The sequence below is a fragment of the Corythoichthys intestinalis genome, chromosome 6 (genome assembly GCF_030265065.1).
Source record: "Corythoichthys intestinalis isolate RoL2023-P3 chromosome 6, ASM3026506v1, whole genome shotgun sequence".
NCBI lineage: Eukaryota > Metazoa > Chordata > Actinopteri > Syngnathiformes > Syngnathidae > Corythoichthys > Corythoichthys intestinalis.
In genome coordinates, this window is record NC_080400.1 from 52,269,461 (window position 1) to 52,288,977 (window position 19,517).

Here is a 19,517-nt window from a genome sequence, read left to right on the forward strand (position 1 = left end):
ACCACAATTAAGATCATTGCGAGGCTAATCGCCGACAACAAACAGTTTCAAATTCAAGATGCTTATTTCTTCCACCATCTTTATTTTTTGAATAATATTTAGCTGGTACCAAGTGGAAGAAGTTAAACAGGTGTGTCCAAACCTTTTGCAAAGGGGGCCAGATTTGGTGTGGTAAAAATGCGGGGGGCTACCTTGGCTGATTTACATAGAACAATATATTTAAACACAGTTTAGCAAGCCCTTCTGTGTGTCACATTTGCTTTATAATTTTTTTAATTCATAATTTCAACAATCTCGTCTTTGTGCCGTTCTCTTTCGACACTCGGGCTCTTGCGAAATACTGCTGTTGTGAAATTAAACTAGCTTCAAGTTGCTATAATTTCTCGCTGCGTATCTTCCCTGTAAAGTTGTCGTACATGTCAGCGTGTCTTGTTCGGTAATATCATTATCGCGTCACATCGAACTCTTTGAAAACAGCGACTGTCTCTTTGCAAATGAGGCAGACACAGTTGTTGCGTGTTTTATTGAAGAAATAGTCCAATATCGAAAAAAGGAGCTGAGCCCGAAGGAGAAACTTTGATTCACCAGTCGATCTACATTCCTACCCTCACCTGGTCACTAGCTGTGGGGCGTGACTGAAAGAACAAGATACCTGATACAAGTGGCCGAAATGAGTTTCCTCCGCAGGGTGTCCGGGCTCACTCTTAGAGATAGGGTGAGAAGTGGTCAAATCAAATTTATTTTAATAGCTCTTTACAAAAACCCGAAAGGTCCTCAAAGAGCTTTACAACAACGATAAATATAGTTCATGATAAATAAAAGTCAGGAAAGTATGATACAATGATAGTGTGAAAAAAAAAAAAACAGTGTATTGCGATACAAGTCAAACCAGCAAATAAAACAACAAAACATAAAATCCAAAAACATTAAAACCCTTAAGAAATAAAACTTCTACCCTAGTCTGGAGGAAAGGCGAGTCTAAAAAAGTGGGTCTTTAACGACAATTTAAAAAGGCCAAGATTTGTATTGGTGCAGATTTCAGGAGACAGGCTATTCCACTACCTGGGGGCAGCAACTGCAAAAGATCGATCACACCACTGTATAAGTCTCAACCTTGGAACTTGCAGTAGAAGCTGGCCAGTAGAACAAATAGCCCTGCCAGAGATACGGAGGGTTAAAATCTCCGACAAATAAGAATGAGCCTGGCCTTTAATAGAATTAAAAAAAACAAAACAACAATAAAAGTTTGAAATCAATTCTAACATGAACTGGAAGCCAGTGGAGCAGTGATAGCATATGTTCACATCTAGGTGTACCAGTTTAAAATCGAACAGCAGCATTTTGAACAGGTTGAAAACACTAAATAGAGGATTTGGGAAGACCAACGTAAAGTGCATTGCAGTTGTCCAGTCTTGAGCTTATAAAGGCATTAATTGCTTTTTCAAGGTTGTGGCGACTAAGGTCCCGTCTACATCGAGCAGAGTTTTTTTTTTTTAAACTTAAGATCCTGCCCTAATACGTCCGGAAAAAATGATTACGTCTAAACCAGCACGTTTGTAGGAAAAAAGCTTCCACAGCCAACCGCATTCATTCATTTTTAAGTACATTCATAACAATGCGCGAAAAATAATTGTCCATAATACCCTAATCCTTCACATGTGTTCTTCAATATGAAGCACTGCAAGAGTTTTAAATAAATGGAATATAAAGCACCTGTGTAATAATTAGATCTAAACGTAAATGATATAAACATTGGTCTCATGTGTGACGTAGGAACAAAGTTTGTCGCAGTCAGTGACGTTTCCACAGTTAAATCTTCGGTTATCAGTGTCCACATGATGGCGCCACAAACGCAGAATTTACACATCGTCACTTTGGACGAAGTTTTTAAGAACCCTCGTTTTCAATGCCAAAAATGTGCGTGTGGCTAATAGGCCAAATTGTCGAAAAAGGTTTTCTTTTTGCCAAATACCCTGCTATGTCTAGACATGGCCTAAGGAAAGGCTTCATTTTGTCCAAGAGACGGAGCTGGAAAAAACTTGCTCTTACAATAGAACTAATCTGTTTTTCAAAGTTGAGCCTGCTATCGAATTTCATCCCGAGATTTTTCACGTGTGTCTTAAAAAAGGGGTCCAGGATGCCAGAGTTGGGCTCAAGAGCATTCATCATAGATGGTGTGCCAAAAATAATATATTCAGTTTTCTCTCGTTAAGATGTAAAAATATAAGCGGATTTTAAGGGAGGGGGGGGGGGGGGGGGGTAAGGGGAGCCAGGCCCCTCTGTTGGCCAAAAAGTGTCATTGCATGTAATTGACTTTCCTATATATATAAAAGTTTTAAAGCAATAAAACTGCAACAAAAATGAATGAAATGAACAACAACAACAAAAATTTAGGTAACACTTTATAATAACTATCCGTTTTACTAGTTAATAGATCATTTGTAAACTGTTGATAAATTATTTATTGATGATTTGTGACGTATTTGTTAACATTTTGTTAAGCATTTACAGGGTGTTCCAATATGGTTGACCCCATTCTAAATGCCCATGGTAGTTGATGGATCTTAATAAAACTATGTACACTTTATGTTGAAGGTCATAGGTTTTATTGGTTAAATATACAAAGAAAAAGTACAAATATTTGTTGGTTCTATCGCAGATTTTCATAAATGTGCAACATGAGCGCTGCCTGCAAAATGCCTTGTCAAAATGCCTTTTCTTTTGAAGTAAACAGCATTTCCTAACCTAAAAAGATAGAAATGCCAAACGTTACACACACAAACTTGAAACGTTTCTACACAAACTGTGTTCAGGTTAAGAACGCACTGTAAATGCTTAACAAACTGTTAACAAATACTTCACAAATCAACAATGAATCATTTATCAACAGTTTACTAATGATCTATTAACTAGTAAAACGGATAGTTATTATAAAGTGTTACCAAAATTTATAATGGATCAAAATCATTATTCGAACAGATCATCTGACTAGCAACTCAGACGGTCATTTGCTTTGCATATAATTTTCAAAAAAAAACAAAAAATTAGGGGAGGGAATTTTTATTTTTCAAATGATTTTGTTTTTTGATTGAAAATATGTATTTTTTTGATTGAAGCAACTTTTGTGGGGATTAAATGATTTAGACAAAAATGTCCTACTCATAATATGGCCCAAACACAAAAAGGATTGCTTTAATCAAAGACAACTTTTTCAGTGAAAATATGATGAAAATTTGATTGTTTGAATGCAAATTTTTCAATCTCAAATATTTTTTCGCATTCAAAAACATTTTCCATGATTTTTTTGGAAAACATATTTCTTTTGAAGCAACATATTTTTTGATTGAATAATAAAGACAAAAATGTCATAGCCAAAATGTGGCCCAAACACAAATCGACATACTGTATATATTTTGATTGAAACAACATTTTTTTGATTGAATAATAAAGACACAAATCTACCTCCATATGGCTCCGCCCAAGGGATACAATTTTTGACTGGGGTAATTGGCACATTGGCACGACACTGCCGGGCGTACCATATTCAATGGATGACGATCTTGGCGAAAAGTATTGCCTAAGCAGCCTGATTTAGAATTCCCCTCAACAATGATGGGGAAACAAAAAAACGCTCATTGTAAACTTATTATTATAAATATTCTTGTAACTTAATGTTATTGCTGACGCTGTGTTTCGGGGTCATCCACATGTTGTGCCCCCCCTACCCCAAAAGTCAAACTCCGCCTATGTGTAAAACCTGTTGTGCCGGTCCCACTGGGAGGAGGCCTCGGCATCAACCTAGGACACGCTGGGCAGACTGTCTACTGGCTAGCCTGGAAATGCCTTGGGATTCTCCCGGAAGAGCAGGATGAAGTGGCTGGGGAGAGATAGAAATTCTGGGCTTTCCTGCTAAAGCTGCTGCTCCTGCAACCTAACCTTTAATAAGCAGGTGAAAATGGATGGAAATGTACATATTAGAGGATGTTATTTGCTCTGTTTTAGCACATACTAAGAAGTGTAGGTTCAAATAAAAGTTTTGAGAGCTTTTTCTCCATTTGAATATCCACAAGTCCTTTGACAGCAAAGAGCAAAGAACTCTAAAACAGGTCAGAGGGTTTCAGGTTGAAGGAAATGCAGTTTCCACTCACAAGCTGCAGTTTTTAATGCAGAGTATTGCATTTTACAAACATAGACTGGGAAAGCCTCTTGTATGTCTTTTTTAAGTTCCAAGTGGAGTACTTGCAGACGGAAATGCTAACATTTTCAAGAACAAACAAAAGAACGCTACATACAGTACCTTGTTTTTCACACTCTATCCCAATTTACATTCTTATTCGAGAGGACCTAACTGTACAATACCTATGAAGATTTCTGCAATGTTTTACATGAATGAGTAGTTTTAAAATCTTCTTTGTGGGGCCGAAGATACAACATCAACAAAGGAAGTACACAAAACTCCTATTTGTCACATCATTCATACTGTCCCAGCCTTTAAGGACACCTAGATATTCCTCTCCTTGTCTAACCAGCTGAACAGGACAATATATATACATTTTTGGTTATCTCTAATTATTCCAAGCTCAGCCCAAATTTTTTATAACACAACTTTATTGATAGCTTTTCAGGTTGTATTTTTTTCTTCTGATATTGATTAGAATGGAATTAGTGTGTCCTAAGCACTTCTACGGTCAAAACTGACAGAACACATGGGTGACTCCATTGTTGCTCTTCTTTTATTTACCTTTTGTTCAATCCATTGGTTGGTTACACTGGGTCATATTGCTATGACGTCACACTCTTTCACACATGTCGCACACTTTCTATCTCTGTGTCCGTTGTCAATACAAGGGTCACGGGCTAATAGGTGTGAACCTTGTTATGCGCTCCACCAGCTGAATGAAGATTTATGAATTAACATTTAATGGTGCAGCCTTTTCAATTCGGTGGAAAAATTAGAGACAAAAATGTGAATATAAGTATTGAGTTCTCCATAAAGCTCTGATTAAGTGGGTGAAAACCAACCATAAAAATGCGTATGGCAACTTTAAAACGTGTTTGACTGTGCTGAATATCCTTTCATTCTTTGTTTAGGTGATATCCTGAACCGGTAAAAGAACAAAAATAGACATCCACAGTGAAAAAAAAAATAACTGGTGGATTTACTTGATAAAATCATTGTAACAATTTGCACTTACTTTTATTAAGTAAATTTTACTGCTTGAAATATTAAGTTCAGTTCACAAGCAGTAAAATTTACCTAATAGAAGTGCAAAAAGAAAGTGCTTTACTGGTTGCAATATTCAATTCAGTTCACAAGCAGTAAAATTTACTTAATAAAAGTAAGTGCAAATTGTTACGATTTTATAAAAAAAAATCAACCAGTTATTTTTTTCAGTGCATTGATGTATACAAACAATTTAAAGTCTTCAATTAACCTTCCATGTATGTTTTTGTATTACAGTCTACTTGGAGAAAATCCACACCCACGTTTCAACCACACCTTCTGAATTTTGAAGCAGATGGGCTAGCCAGCCAACCAATGAGCCCTCAAAGCTAAAAACATTCAATTAAATCTATGAGTGGGCATACTAGTTTCGCTGTTAGAACAACTGAAAGGTGATTTGCGCACAACCTGACTTTAATTTGCATGTGCACAGTCATTACTGCAGTTTTGAAGGCTTGGGCTTTGGCCTGGCTATTTATATCAGCTGATAATGAAAATGGCTATCTTTTCTGTCGGTGCAAAATACTGTGCTGTCATGCAATATTAATGGACTTGGTTTATTATCTTGATTAATGATGGCTTTCGGAATTAAACCTCAGTTGCAGTTGCAGTTGTCTAAACATCAGTTGCAGCTCATGGTATTTCTTCTGACTTGACTTGTGAATGAACAAAAATGACTGTTGCACTGTAGTCGTTGGTGAGAATAACTCTATTTAGTCAGGTGTTTGTATGCAGCACGTTATCACTCACACTCCTGTGGCAACCTAATGAAATGTCTGGGAAAAGGTGTAAGTGGATTTATGATGACAGAGCATGATGTCCTCAATGATTCATACATGGGTGGCACACCAAGTGTGCTACTGAGACATAAAATATCCACTTCACAAATTAAACCTTAACTCCTTGGTGGAAACTGATGCCCATTTTTGAGGAGCTATGAACAGATTGTATTATTAGTCACAAGTTACCGGTCCCCCATTTACATAGTATGTCCTTTCCTTTACCGATTGTTAACCATTTAACTATACATCACTGTCACTGGCGTGTAAAATGAATAAATGAAAGAATAAATGTTCTACAATAGCTCACGCCACAACAAAGCAGTGTCAGTGTAGTGTCGTATTGTTGTAAATTGGCGACAGCTAGTGGCCATAGTCTGTAATAACTGCGTTAAAAACGAGATAAGGCTAATCAAAGAAAGATCGCCCTTTGGCGACAAACAGAATAAGTACACTATAGATGTGAATTTGGACGTTTTCTTCTACATTCATGTTTATGAAGTTCTGAAAATTAATTATTTCCCAATAACAGTTATTTTTAAGTACAGCTTTTTTGTACATTTTTATATCTATCATATATGCAGTACATTTGTATTGAATCATTATGCGAGAATTAAAAAAAAAAGAGACAGCACCTTTTCTTCCTAAAGTTCTTAGCTATTATATATTTTCTTCTGATATTTTGTCTGTATTATCATAATTTGCAAATGCCGTTTCCTGTGATAGCATAAATTACTACTATGTTTAACTGATGTTTTCCACCATCATTAAATGTTTTAGCAGTGCAATTGTCAGTCTCTGTTCATTCTTAATTTATTATTTTTAATATACTATATGCCATAGCTCAATGAGGATTGTACATGGTTATATAAAACTGATAAGCAGTTCAGAGAATGGACGGATGAATGCTAAGGCAAAACACCAATTTAAAGGGAACCGCGACTAAAATGACATGTTGGCTCTATATGTTTTATTTTAATGTTAGTAACTCTTCTATAATATACAGTACAACCTTTGAAACAAAAACAAATATATAAATATTTTTAAATAAAATGAATGAATTAATTTAAAATTGGGGGAAAATATTTGAATAGCAATGAGTAAAAACTAATTTTAAAATTGCAAGTCTACAAACAAGTTCGTGCATAATAAATATAAATCATTTGATTTGATTAGATTTGATACTTTAACAAAATATACTTAAAATTAATTGGGGTAAAAAAATAAATCTGAAAAAAAAAAAAAAAAAATTTAAGTAGTAAAAATGGGGGGGGGGGGGGGGTTCAAACGAGTGCTAACTCATTAATAACTTTGAAATTATGTCTACTGTAGTGAACAAATTCTCCAAAAGTGTTAAACCAGTGATTACAAATTACTGACTTTAACCAGGAGGCGTACACTTGCCTTTCAGCTGCAGTTACACTACATTTCCCAGAATGCACCGCGCATTCGACCACCATCCATGGCATGCTAGGATGAGGGAAACGTTTGAATGCGTGTGGCTGATGTAAATAGCTACACAGAAACGGCACGTAGACGTCATTACTAGCTCAACACGACATTTCTTTTGCGTAATTGACCATTTTGGCTACTGGCACCCGTAAAGTTGTCTTCCTGCTCCTTTTTACGGGTGAGTTTTCGCCATGTTATCGTCTGTTCCCAGTAGGTTGTTTGCACGAAGGTCGCGAAGCCTGTCACCATGCAAGCGCGTTCTCCAGACTAGTACGGCCGCACCTGCTTGTCAGGCCATAATAAAAGAGCCGCCGGCTGAAAACAACCGCAACCCTATAGTATCCACTTCCCGGGTTTCAAGACGGGGGATTTTGGCTGATGACACCGCTGCTAACAGCGCGAACCAAGCTGTGCAGTACCACCATCTCGCGCCTAGATGGCTGTCAAGTCTTGAAAACCGCCGTAGCTCTTGGGCTTCGCTGGCCCATAAAGGGCGTAACAACAACATATTTTGGGAGGACAGTGGTCATGGAGCTGGAGGTGAGGGCGGAAGCGCCAGTGGAGGCGCCAGCCCGCTGAAGGTGGCCTCCGCCGGGCTGCTGTCTGCTGCTGCGGTGGCCTTCTGCCTCAAGAAAGACTCAGATGACAAAGGTAACTTGTCAGACTTTATACTGTATATGCCCTATACAGTTGTGGTCAAAAGTTTACATACACTTGTGAAGAACATAATGTCATGGCTCTCTTGAGTTTCCAGTTATTTCTACAACTCTGATTTTTCTCTGATAGAGTGATTGGAACAGATACTTCTTTGTCACTGAAAACATTCATGAAGTTTGGTTCTTTTATGACTTTATTATGGGTTAACAGAAAAAGTGATCAAATCTGCTGGGTCAAAAATATACATACAGCAGCACTAATATTTGGTAACATGTCCCTTGGCCATTTTCACTTCAATTAGGCGCTTTTGGTAGCCATCTACAAGGTTCTGGCAAGCTTCTGGTTGAACCTTTGACCATTCCTCTTGACAGAATTGGTGCAGTTCAGTTAAATTTGATGGCTTTCTGACATGGACTTGTTTCTTCAGCATTGTCCACAAGTTCTCAATGGGGTTTAAGTCAGGACTTTGGGAAGGCCATTCGAAAACCTTAATTCTAGCCTGATTTAGCCATTCCATTACCACTTTTGATGTGTGTTTGGGGTCCTTGTCCTGTTGAAACACCCAACTGCGCCCAATACCCAATCTTCGGGCTGATGACGTTAGGTTATCTTGAAGAATTTGAAGGTAATCCTCCTTCTTCATTATCCCATTTACTCTCTGTAAAGCACCAGTTCCATTGGCAGCAAAACAGCCCCACAGCATAATACTACCACCACCGTGCTTGACGGTAGGCATGGTGTACTTGGGGTTAAAGGCCTCACCTCTTCTCCTGCAAACATATTGCTGGGCATTGTGGCCAAACAGCTCGATTTTTGTTTCGTCTGACCACAGAACTTTCCTCCAGAAGGTCTTATCTTTGTCCATGTGATCAGCAGCAAACTTCAGTCGAGCCTTAAGGTGCCGCTTTTGGAGCAAGGGCTTCCTTCATGCACGGCAGCCTCTCAGTCCATGGAGATGCAAAACACGCTTGACTGTGGACACTAACACCTGTGTTCCAGCAGCTTCTAATTCTTGGCAGATCTGCTTTTTGGTGATTCTCGGTTGAATCTTCACCCTCCTGACCAATTTTCTCTCAGCAGCAGGTGATAACTTGCGTTTTCTTCCTGATCGTGGCAGTGACAAAACAGTGCCATGCACTTTATACTTACAAACAACTGTTTGCACTGTTGCTCTTGGGACCTGCAGCTGCTTTGAAATGGCTCCAAGTGACTTTCCTGACTTGTTCAAGTCAATGATTCGCTTTTTCAGATCCACGTATGTATATTTTTGACCCAGCAGATTTGATCATTGATCATTTGAACTAGGATGGCTGCCAGTGAATGATCATGTTTCAGTGACATTGATGATGATAGTCGTCCAACCCATGTGGACTGACTCGATTGAATGATGAATGCCGCCCATTCCATTTCAAACGGATTGGACTTCTATTTGCGTCGTTGGCAGCTAGTAAGTTAATAAATAAAATAACATTAAAGCCTTTAGAACAGTAGCAAGTTTGTTGATGTGTTTCCTCATGTGCGGATATTGGTGGTGGAAATGTAATTGACTTTCCAATACATTAATTTAAAATGATGACCTTGCCAGTAAAATGTTGTCGATAAAAGTTGTAAACCAATAAAACAAACAACAAAAATGAATGAAATGAACAAAAAATGTATTTTTAAAATGGGTCAAAATTAATTTTCAAACAGATCATGTGACTAACACCTTAGAGACGGTCATTTGCGTTGCTTAACCAAAACTACATGAGGACAGTTGAAACAAGCTGGATTACGTAGTTTTTTTTTTTTTTCAACCTAAGCTTTCAAAAGCAACAACCACAACTACTGAGCGAGAACCGTGGATTGAAGACGTGGACAATAAAACGCTGGAGAGCATCGCCAAAATGGGGAGCGGAGTTTCAGTTTGTCCACTAAAGACGCTAATTGTACAACAGAGCCACAACCGGGGTACCATATTCGAGGGTGTGAGTGACTGGAAAAACTTGGAATTAAATTGGATATCACAGTGGAATGCAAAAATTGGCTTCTACTTCTCCACAGAAAAACGTGAGTGCTCACGCAGGCACACCCACACACACATAACTGGGATGCCTGTATTTACCAGCATGGGTGGCATGGGCTAAGCTACTAACCGAGCATATATCTTTAATTTTATTGCTGACACCGCGTTTCGGGGTCATCAACATGTTTTGCCCCCCTTTCTACAAAAGTCAAAACTCCGCTTATGTGTTTCCTTAGTTTGATTGTTGTAAGTGCTACTATGCCAAAGTTACTGTGTGGTGTAAAAACACATAATTTTTAAAGTAAAGCAATTTTGGTTTGTCCCTCACCCTCAGTCAATAAGTGACCTTTCGATCATTTTCTTGATATTTTAAACCCTCAGTAATTGTATCAGGTTAGGTTGAAAATGCCCAGAATGCCCTTTTATTTTACAGTAGATGGTCCTTTTTGTTTGCCTCTGCATACAGCCAAATTGTCATTATCATTAGTATGTGCCTGACTGGATCGAATTTGAATATTTAATATTTTTATTTAAATTCTTAGCTTAATTGACCGTTGGTGAGTGGGTGTGTTAGAAACACTAAGTGTATTATAATATGGTGCGGTTTGATGTCACACTGCCCAGATTTCAGGTCCGCTCATTTGCAGAGCTGTTGCTTCCAAAAGCATTTGCAATCAAATTGTAAACCACATAGAAGACACTCATTTTGAACTGTTTTTGCATAAAAAAGTGGGGAGAAAATATTGGAATTCGACAACGGATCACATGTAACAAACATGAAAAGGCCCATGCCAACCAGTAACAAGTTTTCCCACTCCTATACTGAAGAAATGCTTGCATATGGTTGGGGTATGGCTTGGATTTTCCGATGTTTTATAATCATATTGCCATATAAGTCACACTTTTCTAATCTGCACGTTTTTCATGTTCATAATTTCTATTTATAAGGTGATGCCCTTTTGGAGGCAGCAAGGACCAACAACCCTGAAGATGTGGCCAGGTAATAAACTCATTGCTTACACATTTAAACACACACTTGATTGTTTTGATTGAAAACATTTGAGGTACAAATAGTATCACATCCGTATTATTTTATGCTATATCTTATTCTTAATCGAAGGAAATATAAAACATTTTTCCTTTGTTTGTTTTCTAAAAAGAATTGTTGTCTCCAGGCCTTACACAATGTTTCAATGCCATCCACAGTAGTGTGCGAGGTCACATGTGGTTATGAAAGCTTACGTTATGTTGATACTGTCCCACCTTTGAGTCAGCAGGTGGCAGTAAAGCGCTGCAAAAGTGTATTGGGTTTTTGACAATGAGTCTACACTTGAGTTTTGTGTCGACAGTCACCCCAAAATCATTACTTCACACACAATATATTAAAATAGCTCATTACTTACTGTGAATGAAAAAAATTGTTCAAATAAAAAAGTTGTAATTTCGGTTCGATTTTTTGAAGTGCTCAATTCAGTTAATTTTTGGTACAAAAAAGTCAGGAACAAAATACTTAAAATGCTTTCATTTTTTAAAATGTAAACAATAGAACTTGTGTAAATAAATAAGGATGACCCAGTTAGGTAGCATTTCAAATATATTGCACTATGTTCATAAAATTAAAACACATATGGCGGAGAACACAGACAACACTGAAAAAGCCGCGTCTGCTCTTGGACTCCTCTTTAAATGAAACTGCTGTATTTTAAGCCAAAACAACTGTTGTGTTTGATAGAACAATATATTATATGCTGCCATAGCAGATTCATGGTGCATTAAGCCCCCGAACTATTTTTAATTCGTCCGTTTTACCCTGAAAACCCTCGTTTACAGACGTCGCGCAACCGATTTTGTTTTGAGTCAGCCATAAAACTAAGGTAATTTATTATATTTATTCAAAATGTCTGTCATTTTTAGCTTAGAATCATTAATTGATGTCTAATATTTCGTAAAAAAAAAAAAAAAAAAAACTAAAAAAAATTATTCACTCGCATATTTTAAACTTTTAAACAAATGACGTCACAATGAAAAAAATAGCCTCTGTAAAAAGTCACGGATATCTACCTCATAACTATCGCTTAATTGTATTTTTTTGTTACTGTCGCATTTTCTCCGATATGTTAGATGAAAAATAATTGATCCAAACAAAGAAAATTTGGAAAAAAAAAAAAAACGTTTAAAGGGGTAAGTACGGCATATGAAAAAGAAAAATCTCGACTACTCCTTGATGTCTGCGATTTCTGCATCATGACCCTTTTTATAATGCCATGTTTCACCCATAAAATCCCCCCCAAAAATCCAGCTGTGGGCATTCACAACTGTCTCTTGACACTCAGGGATACACGCATGGAGTTTTTGAATCGAAACAAGGTAAGTACGTGATAATATCTCGCTAAAGTCAAGCCATCTGTAATTCTGCTCTCACATGCTCTCGCCTCCAGATAGGGTTTTGCTGTTTAAAAAACTTTTTTTAAAAATCCTGTTCAAAATCGCGGGCCGGCCCAACGGTAGTGAAGTAAGAGGGTCTTCTATCTCAGACTTCTCAGTTGTATTTGTAATTATGCCATTTGTCATGCCTGCAAACTCTACCCATTCATAGCTCTGAGTCTCTAACACTTAAGGGGTCCCATGGGAAACTACCACAGGACTTATGTTCCACACGCAGCGCTTAGCAAAGTTACAGTGGGGAGAACAAGTATTTGATACAATGCCAATGGGAAAACCCAAGGGCAGTGTATCAAATACTTGTTCTCCCCACTGTATATCAAGAAAAAAATGCATAAAACAAAATCGAAACAGTACGCAAGTCAATCAGACAGAACAAGCAAAACCGAAATGGTTCAATACATCCACATGAAGCATTGCTTTTGCTGTCTTTCAATATGTTATGTGTGTTTGAAGACCTTAGAACATATGTTGTGTATATAAACGGAACATATCTATTGAGTGGCTTTTCACTAATCTTTAGGATATGTTAAAAGGAATACTGAAAGAAATTAGTTTGAGGCAAAAGATGTCTACTGTATTGCGCACCATTATGAATACTGAAAGAAATTTGTTTGAGGCAAACAATAACCAGTGTATCGCGCACCATTATAATAAATAGTTAATTAAATGCAAGCTGATTTGCTGCTGTTTTAGCTGTTACTTTTCATACTATCAGCTCCTGTTGTGCATTTTACTCTCAAAGTTAGCCAACAAAATGAACCAAAAATCTGGCATTCTTTCACCCTTCTGTTTGGCTGACGATATTGCATGAACGAATATGAAAGTACACTCAAATACATTGAATATTTGTTTCAAAATTTCCAGATTACACGAACAAGAAGAACAATGAAGTATATTATTTATACAGTACTGGTAGCATTTCATTTTACAGCACGTCAAATTGCCTTGTCTGTGTGTGGGTGTGTGTGTTTGTGTGTGCCTGTCCATTTGCAAGCTTGGATTACCTGTGCACATGTAACAGATGGTTTAGGTGAGAGTGCAAGCAGACAGATGTGTTAAGTGCTTTGAGGTTTGTCAAAGAATGTAAGGGCGTGTCTGCTCTGACCACCACTCAATGGACGAAAAGTATTGGACATATAGTCATTTCACCTACAGGAAGTCAAACTGGAAAAAAATGGTGTGGTGATTTACGTTTGAGCATCCCTTTACTGATAGAACAGTGTGATAACATTCTCAGGAAACATCAGGGTTGTGTGATGTCATAATGACAACCTTGTACTGCAAAGCAAAACCTATTAGTCAACTGTTTGGTCCTGGCCAGATACTGCCAGGGAGGGAAACAGATCCAGCGAATGAAGTGCAGATCAGACAGGCCATAGTGTTGACTGTAAACAAACACTGTGTCAGGCTGTATGACATTATGGACGACAGATGGATACACATACTCATTTAGTACGGTGCCACAAAGTACTTGATAGCAGACCCTCAGGCGCAGAACTTAACACACACCTGGTTTACATACTGGTCCACCACACACATTGATGTACCATACGGTCTCCTTTAAGCCAATCCTATCTCGTGTGCTTGTTGAGTTCAAATGAATTGTTAACTTATCATTCTTCCACCTCCCAGACTGTTGCAGGAAGGGGTGGACCCAAATCACAGACACCGTCTCGGTTGGACCCCTCTTATGGTGGCTGCCATTAACCGTCAGCACAGGTGCGTATTTTTGACTCAAAGCCATTGCCAGCAACAAAATGAATTAGTAAATGATTATAGGTTATTTACTTTTTGTAACAATAACCAGAAAAAACATTCGTGCCCTCAGTAGGGTGCCGGTCGATGGTTTCATATCAAACGAACAATATCATAAAACGGATAATTAACTAATGACAAAAGCCTTGGCTGTCGCAATTTTTACTTTTTTTTCATGATTACTTGTCTCAGAAAAAGTATCCTCTTTATAAAAATAAATAAATCCAGAGTAATCCTCTGTGATTTGAAGTTAGGTGAGGTCTCAAGTGTGGATCTTTCGATTTGATTAACATTTTCTACAACTTTAAAGACAGTATTTTTTCCCCCGCAATTAACCTGAGTACATTACAGAAAAATGTCATTCACAGTTTTGGTTTTAAGCTACAATGTTTTTTTTTTTTTCAATATCAAATATACATGCAAAAATATTATGACTATTGCCGTATTACCGCACTATAAGGCGCACCTAAAAACCTTCAATTTTCTCAAAAGTTGACAGTGCGTCTTATAATACCAGGCATGCAAACTTGCCACCTTTCGGCGAAATTTCGCCGTTTTGGAATCAAAATGGGTCATTCTTCTGAATCACGTAGATCTGAGGAGAAAAAAACATTATCTGACAGAATTGCAGGGCTGACAATACTTTTGGCCTTGGTATGAAAACGGTATTAAAATAGGCCATTCATTGAAAGTGCGCCTCATACTCCGATCCGCTGTTAGTATTATTATATTATTATTATTATTACAATTATTATTGTGCGGAAAATATGGTACTTTTTTGGGGTAGGGGGTTGAGATTATCATATAAATTTCAGTTACGTGTACAAAGTGGAGAAACAAGGAAACCATCAGAAAATGGACTACCATTCACTTCTTGGTGTCCCATGTCTGAATCATGCAGCTGTCTGCATGACTTATTGTGCGTCATGTCCCTGCTTGCATTGGTACAGCAGGTTTTCAGAAGTGCAACTTTCAGAGTAACAGAAGGTCTTTACCCGGGCCCCGTCTCTCGGTCCAACAAATTAAATTAGCCTGCTGGCCCCCAGAACACACACAACACAGAAAGGGGCTGAGGTTAAGACCGGGCCAAATCCAATTTCAGCAGATCTTCCCCCCCCCCAATCAGTAGTCTGTGGTCATTTTTTGTTCAGCAATCCCACCTGCTTGTGAGAAACAATGTCTAATTCAAATGTAAAAATATCATGAAATACAGTGGGGAGAACAAGTATTTGATACACAGTCAATGGGAAAACCCATTGGTAGTGTATCAAATACTTGTTCTCTCCACTGTAAGTGCTTACAGTGGAAGTAAAATGTCGCTGCGTATTCACCTTTTTGTATTGTACATTTTTCTGTTAGATTACTGCTTTTCTGCATTTGCTATTACTGTGTTTAAATATTCATCAGGAGTTACTGTTGCATACATATGATTTTCAAAGTAGCATTTGCATCATATTACTTCAATGTTACAGCATGTAAAGCATGTTGAGGAATTGCTACTATGACGTGTTAATGATGCGGTGTGTCTCCCAGTGTGTCTGTCAACTGTTTTTGGTTACAAATTTGATGTTTATTTCTGTATTTGGCTTGGATGTGTGTCACAGTGTGTGTTATGAGTGCTATAACTCAACTGAGAGGTGACACTCGTCCGTTTTTAATCCCGTCCTCCAAGCCCCCAGTGAGCAGTCACTGCTGCAGGGAAGACGGAGCTTTGCTTCCCGCCCATCCCTCACACATCGGTTGTGCCCTTGCCTACCGCGCACACATACACTCGTCTAAGTGTTTGTGTTAATGCACGCAATGCAAAGAGTTTGTATCCAATATTCACAGACCAACTGCCTATTACTCAGTCCCACACACAACTTTATTTGGAGCTGTTAAGTGAAAAGCTAGTCAACATAACTCAGGACTAAGGTCTTGCCTGTAGTCAGTGTCATTTTGGACTGGCAATAAAATGACTCCAGCAGTCCTTCACATAATGCTGAGCATTATAATGATATAGTGTATCGCGAAAACAATAGTGAATTATTATTATGTACTGTCATAAATTCCTTCTATCGTCATTATCATAAATTTGAATCATGTATTATAGAAATGCACGACTTAACTCCTACAGTGCTGATATTTATTATGTCAATGAAGATGATGTCTCTATACTAGCAAATCAGGGGTGTGATAAGTCGCCACATAACACAAACGTGGTACATAATAAATAAAACAAAGGTAACTTGCTGTATTTGCATGGACAACATTTCCTCAATCTGGATTAAAATTATGATCGGATGCACTGTTTTAATGGACACTAAATATATTAAGACTTTGGGCCCAAATACATCGGATGCATCATCGTTCCGGGTCCGGCTCTGTGTTGACTGCGTGCCATGCAGTACGTCAAAAACAGGCAAATCATGCATATTGGTATTTTAGTCATGTCTCTCTTTTAATTCTAGATTGACTGCATAATGTTGAGATCAGGGCTCCGTGTGTGGGGCTTGGGGGGGTGGGGGGGGCTATTTTGCCCCTGGTTGTGTCGGTGGGCTTATATCTTTATGCACATTTTAAATTTATGGCACATAACATCTCATAGAGCTGTTATAGACAACTGTTAAATCTGTAATGTTTATAAAATGGATTGCGAATTTTATACAACACAAACTAAAAAACAGCGTACTTGGAATTGGTGTCTCGTCACTGCAGATTCCTGTGCCCAACGCAAACTGTTGGTTTTTCTACGAAAAGTCAAGTAGGAAAGAGAAAAGAGAAACATCTTGAATAGACCACCAGTTCGAAACTTGTAGGTGTCTCTCTGTTATCTTTCGTACTTTCCCCCCTCGACTCTGTATACAAACCAACATTGTGTGTGAGCCGGGCACGAGAATTTCTGCAGTGCAACCACTTCCAGATACGCTGCATTTTTTTTCCTGCTCTTTTTGTCAGTTTAGTCTGTAAAGCCTACCCCATCGACTGATGACGTTTTCTTGTGTTTTGTTTGTGACACCCACCCATTCTGTAACTGTTTTAAATTACATAACTTGCATAAAACCTCCCGTCCATCCTCATAGCTTCTGCAATGGCGTTCCGTGTGTAATATTCTGATTGGATGTTTTCCGAGGCACCCTGAAGTGCACGCTACGGAGATGTTGTTTTGTTCATGTGACGCGAGAGTGAGAAAGAGACAGTCTACCGAGAGCCACAGGTTGAGGAAGGGTTGTTAATGATATACTGCATCATAAATCAATAGCCTAAACCATCCGGCAGGCTCCGGCACGCCGGAGATTGTCTGCAGTCAATTGACGCATTGACGCGGTCGGTATATGTTGAACAATAGGATATAACGGGAATGGATTTGCTCCGGCGCTATTTTTTGACGGAGTCGGACCAATCCCGGAACGATGATGCATCTGGTGTAGTTGGACCCTTTCTGTTCATGCATTAGAACTTCAGTTGGAACAAATTATTTTGACGTGTGCAAATTGATGCTGTCTTCATGTGGTGTAATTATGGTAAATATGGTTGGAAGTGGCTGTTTTTTATGAAAACTTGTCATCACTTTGCAAATTTTTTGACGCCATCTTAATCACGTAGTGTACACATTTGTAAAAAAAGTTTTTATTTTTTTAACTGAATGTTCACTTCCATGTCATCAAAATATCACTCTGTCCCTTTAGACCTTAAACGTTAGCGTTATTTTGTGTATTTTTCCCGTTTTTCCACAGTCAAGTCTTTCATCAGTTTTAAGATATTATCTCCAGCAATGTCTCGGATACAGACCAGTTTAGTCTTGTGAAAGTTGCGGCCACCCTGTATTCCGGCCTGTCTGTTTCTACTTGCTTCCAGGAGTAACAGAAACTCGTAAACTGACTTCATATGTAAGGGATGTTTGTTTTGGAAATTTTGAAAGAAATTCTTCCGTGCTCGCCGATCTGATCAACATCAATCTTCAAAAACCACCCCTCTCGTTTGTAATAGAATTTTTAATTGGAATGGGCAGGATCGGGTTAGAATATTCAGAATGGGGTGTGCACATGAAGCATTTTTATTCCAGTCAGGCTTTATATCCTAATAAAAGTGTCCATGTAAATGTTTGGCTTCCATTGATGGGGATAGACGTCCAATCCATTGGAATTTTAGTTTTTGTGGAAAAGGAGACTCTCAGCTGTTATAGAAGTATAGTAAAGAAATGGGACAACTTGACTATTTAACAATAACTCAAATGCCAATATGCTTCTCCAAAGTACAATACAAACAGACACGTAAGACGCTAATTGGTGTAATCGCTAACTAGCTTAACGCTCCGTGCTAAGTAGTAACGTCTCATCAACAAAGAATACAAACTGTACAATTGGCTTCATATACTCACTTCTGACGGAGGCACACTGGATCTAACAACACAAAACACAATTTAACTCTCGACATGAATTATATTGATTCAGCAACCCAACAGCAGCAGCAGCAGCAGTAGTTGCAGCAGTGAACTCTCTCTCTCTCTCTCTCTCTCTCTCTCTCTCTCTCTCTCTCTTGCTCTAATCACTGGTGAGCACGCGTAGCCTCATATGACACACAAACAAGGACCCAAACGAGGCAAAAATTGATTATCAAATTAGTTGGCAACTAACTTATGAAATCGATTTTAATCGATTAGTTGTTGCATCCTTACTTCAAATGATCATGTTTCAGTGCCATTGATGGTGGTAGTCTAATCCAGGGGTGGGCAAAATATTCCACAACAGGCCGAGCTGGGTACAGGTTTCTGTTCCAACCCATCAAGTGGAAACTTTTTCACCAATCTGATGACTTGCAACCGCAATTAGTTGATTGTAGTCAGGTTCTTCTTGTTTCAGCAGAAACGTCATTGGTTAAACTGTCAGTGCTGGATCAGATGGAACACAGACCAGGACCCACTACAGCCCCTGGGGATGGGTTTGTCCACACTTGGTCTAATCCATTTGTAGTGGAATACATTGGGATAGAATCGGCCACTAACAAAAGCAAACACGTAATTATTAGTAACTTTAAAAAAAAAAATTTTTATACCAGTACCTGACAGAAGTCTTGTCGCTTGCATACACATGGACCTAAAGTGTCCCTCTAATATATTTGAAATCAATATTTTCTCACAAAAAATGGATAATATTAATCCCAAAAAGTTTTTGGAATAACATTTCAGTGCCAAACAAAAATGTTGAAAAGTGTTCTGATG

At 38.2% G+C, this 19,517-nt stretch overlaps 1 protein-coding gene across 1 annotated transcript in view; it reads left to right on the top strand.

Annotated features, from left to right (window-relative positions):
• Positions 1-7,433: 7,433 nt before the first annotated feature.
• Positions 7,434-19,517, top strand: part of clpb (ClpB family mitochondrial disaggregase) — a 98,163-nt gene continuing 86,079 nt past the window's right edge. The window contains exons 1-3 of the mRNA XM_057838608.1: positions 7,434-8,106; positions 11,066-11,117; positions 14,195-14,281. Of these exons, the coding sequence (XP_057694591.1) occupies positions 7,647-8,106; positions 11,066-11,117; positions 14,195-14,281 (599 nt within the window). The 5' untranslated portion in view covers positions 7,434-7,646. The remainder of the gene's footprint in view (positions 8,107-11,065; positions 11,118-14,194; positions 14,282-19,517) is intronic.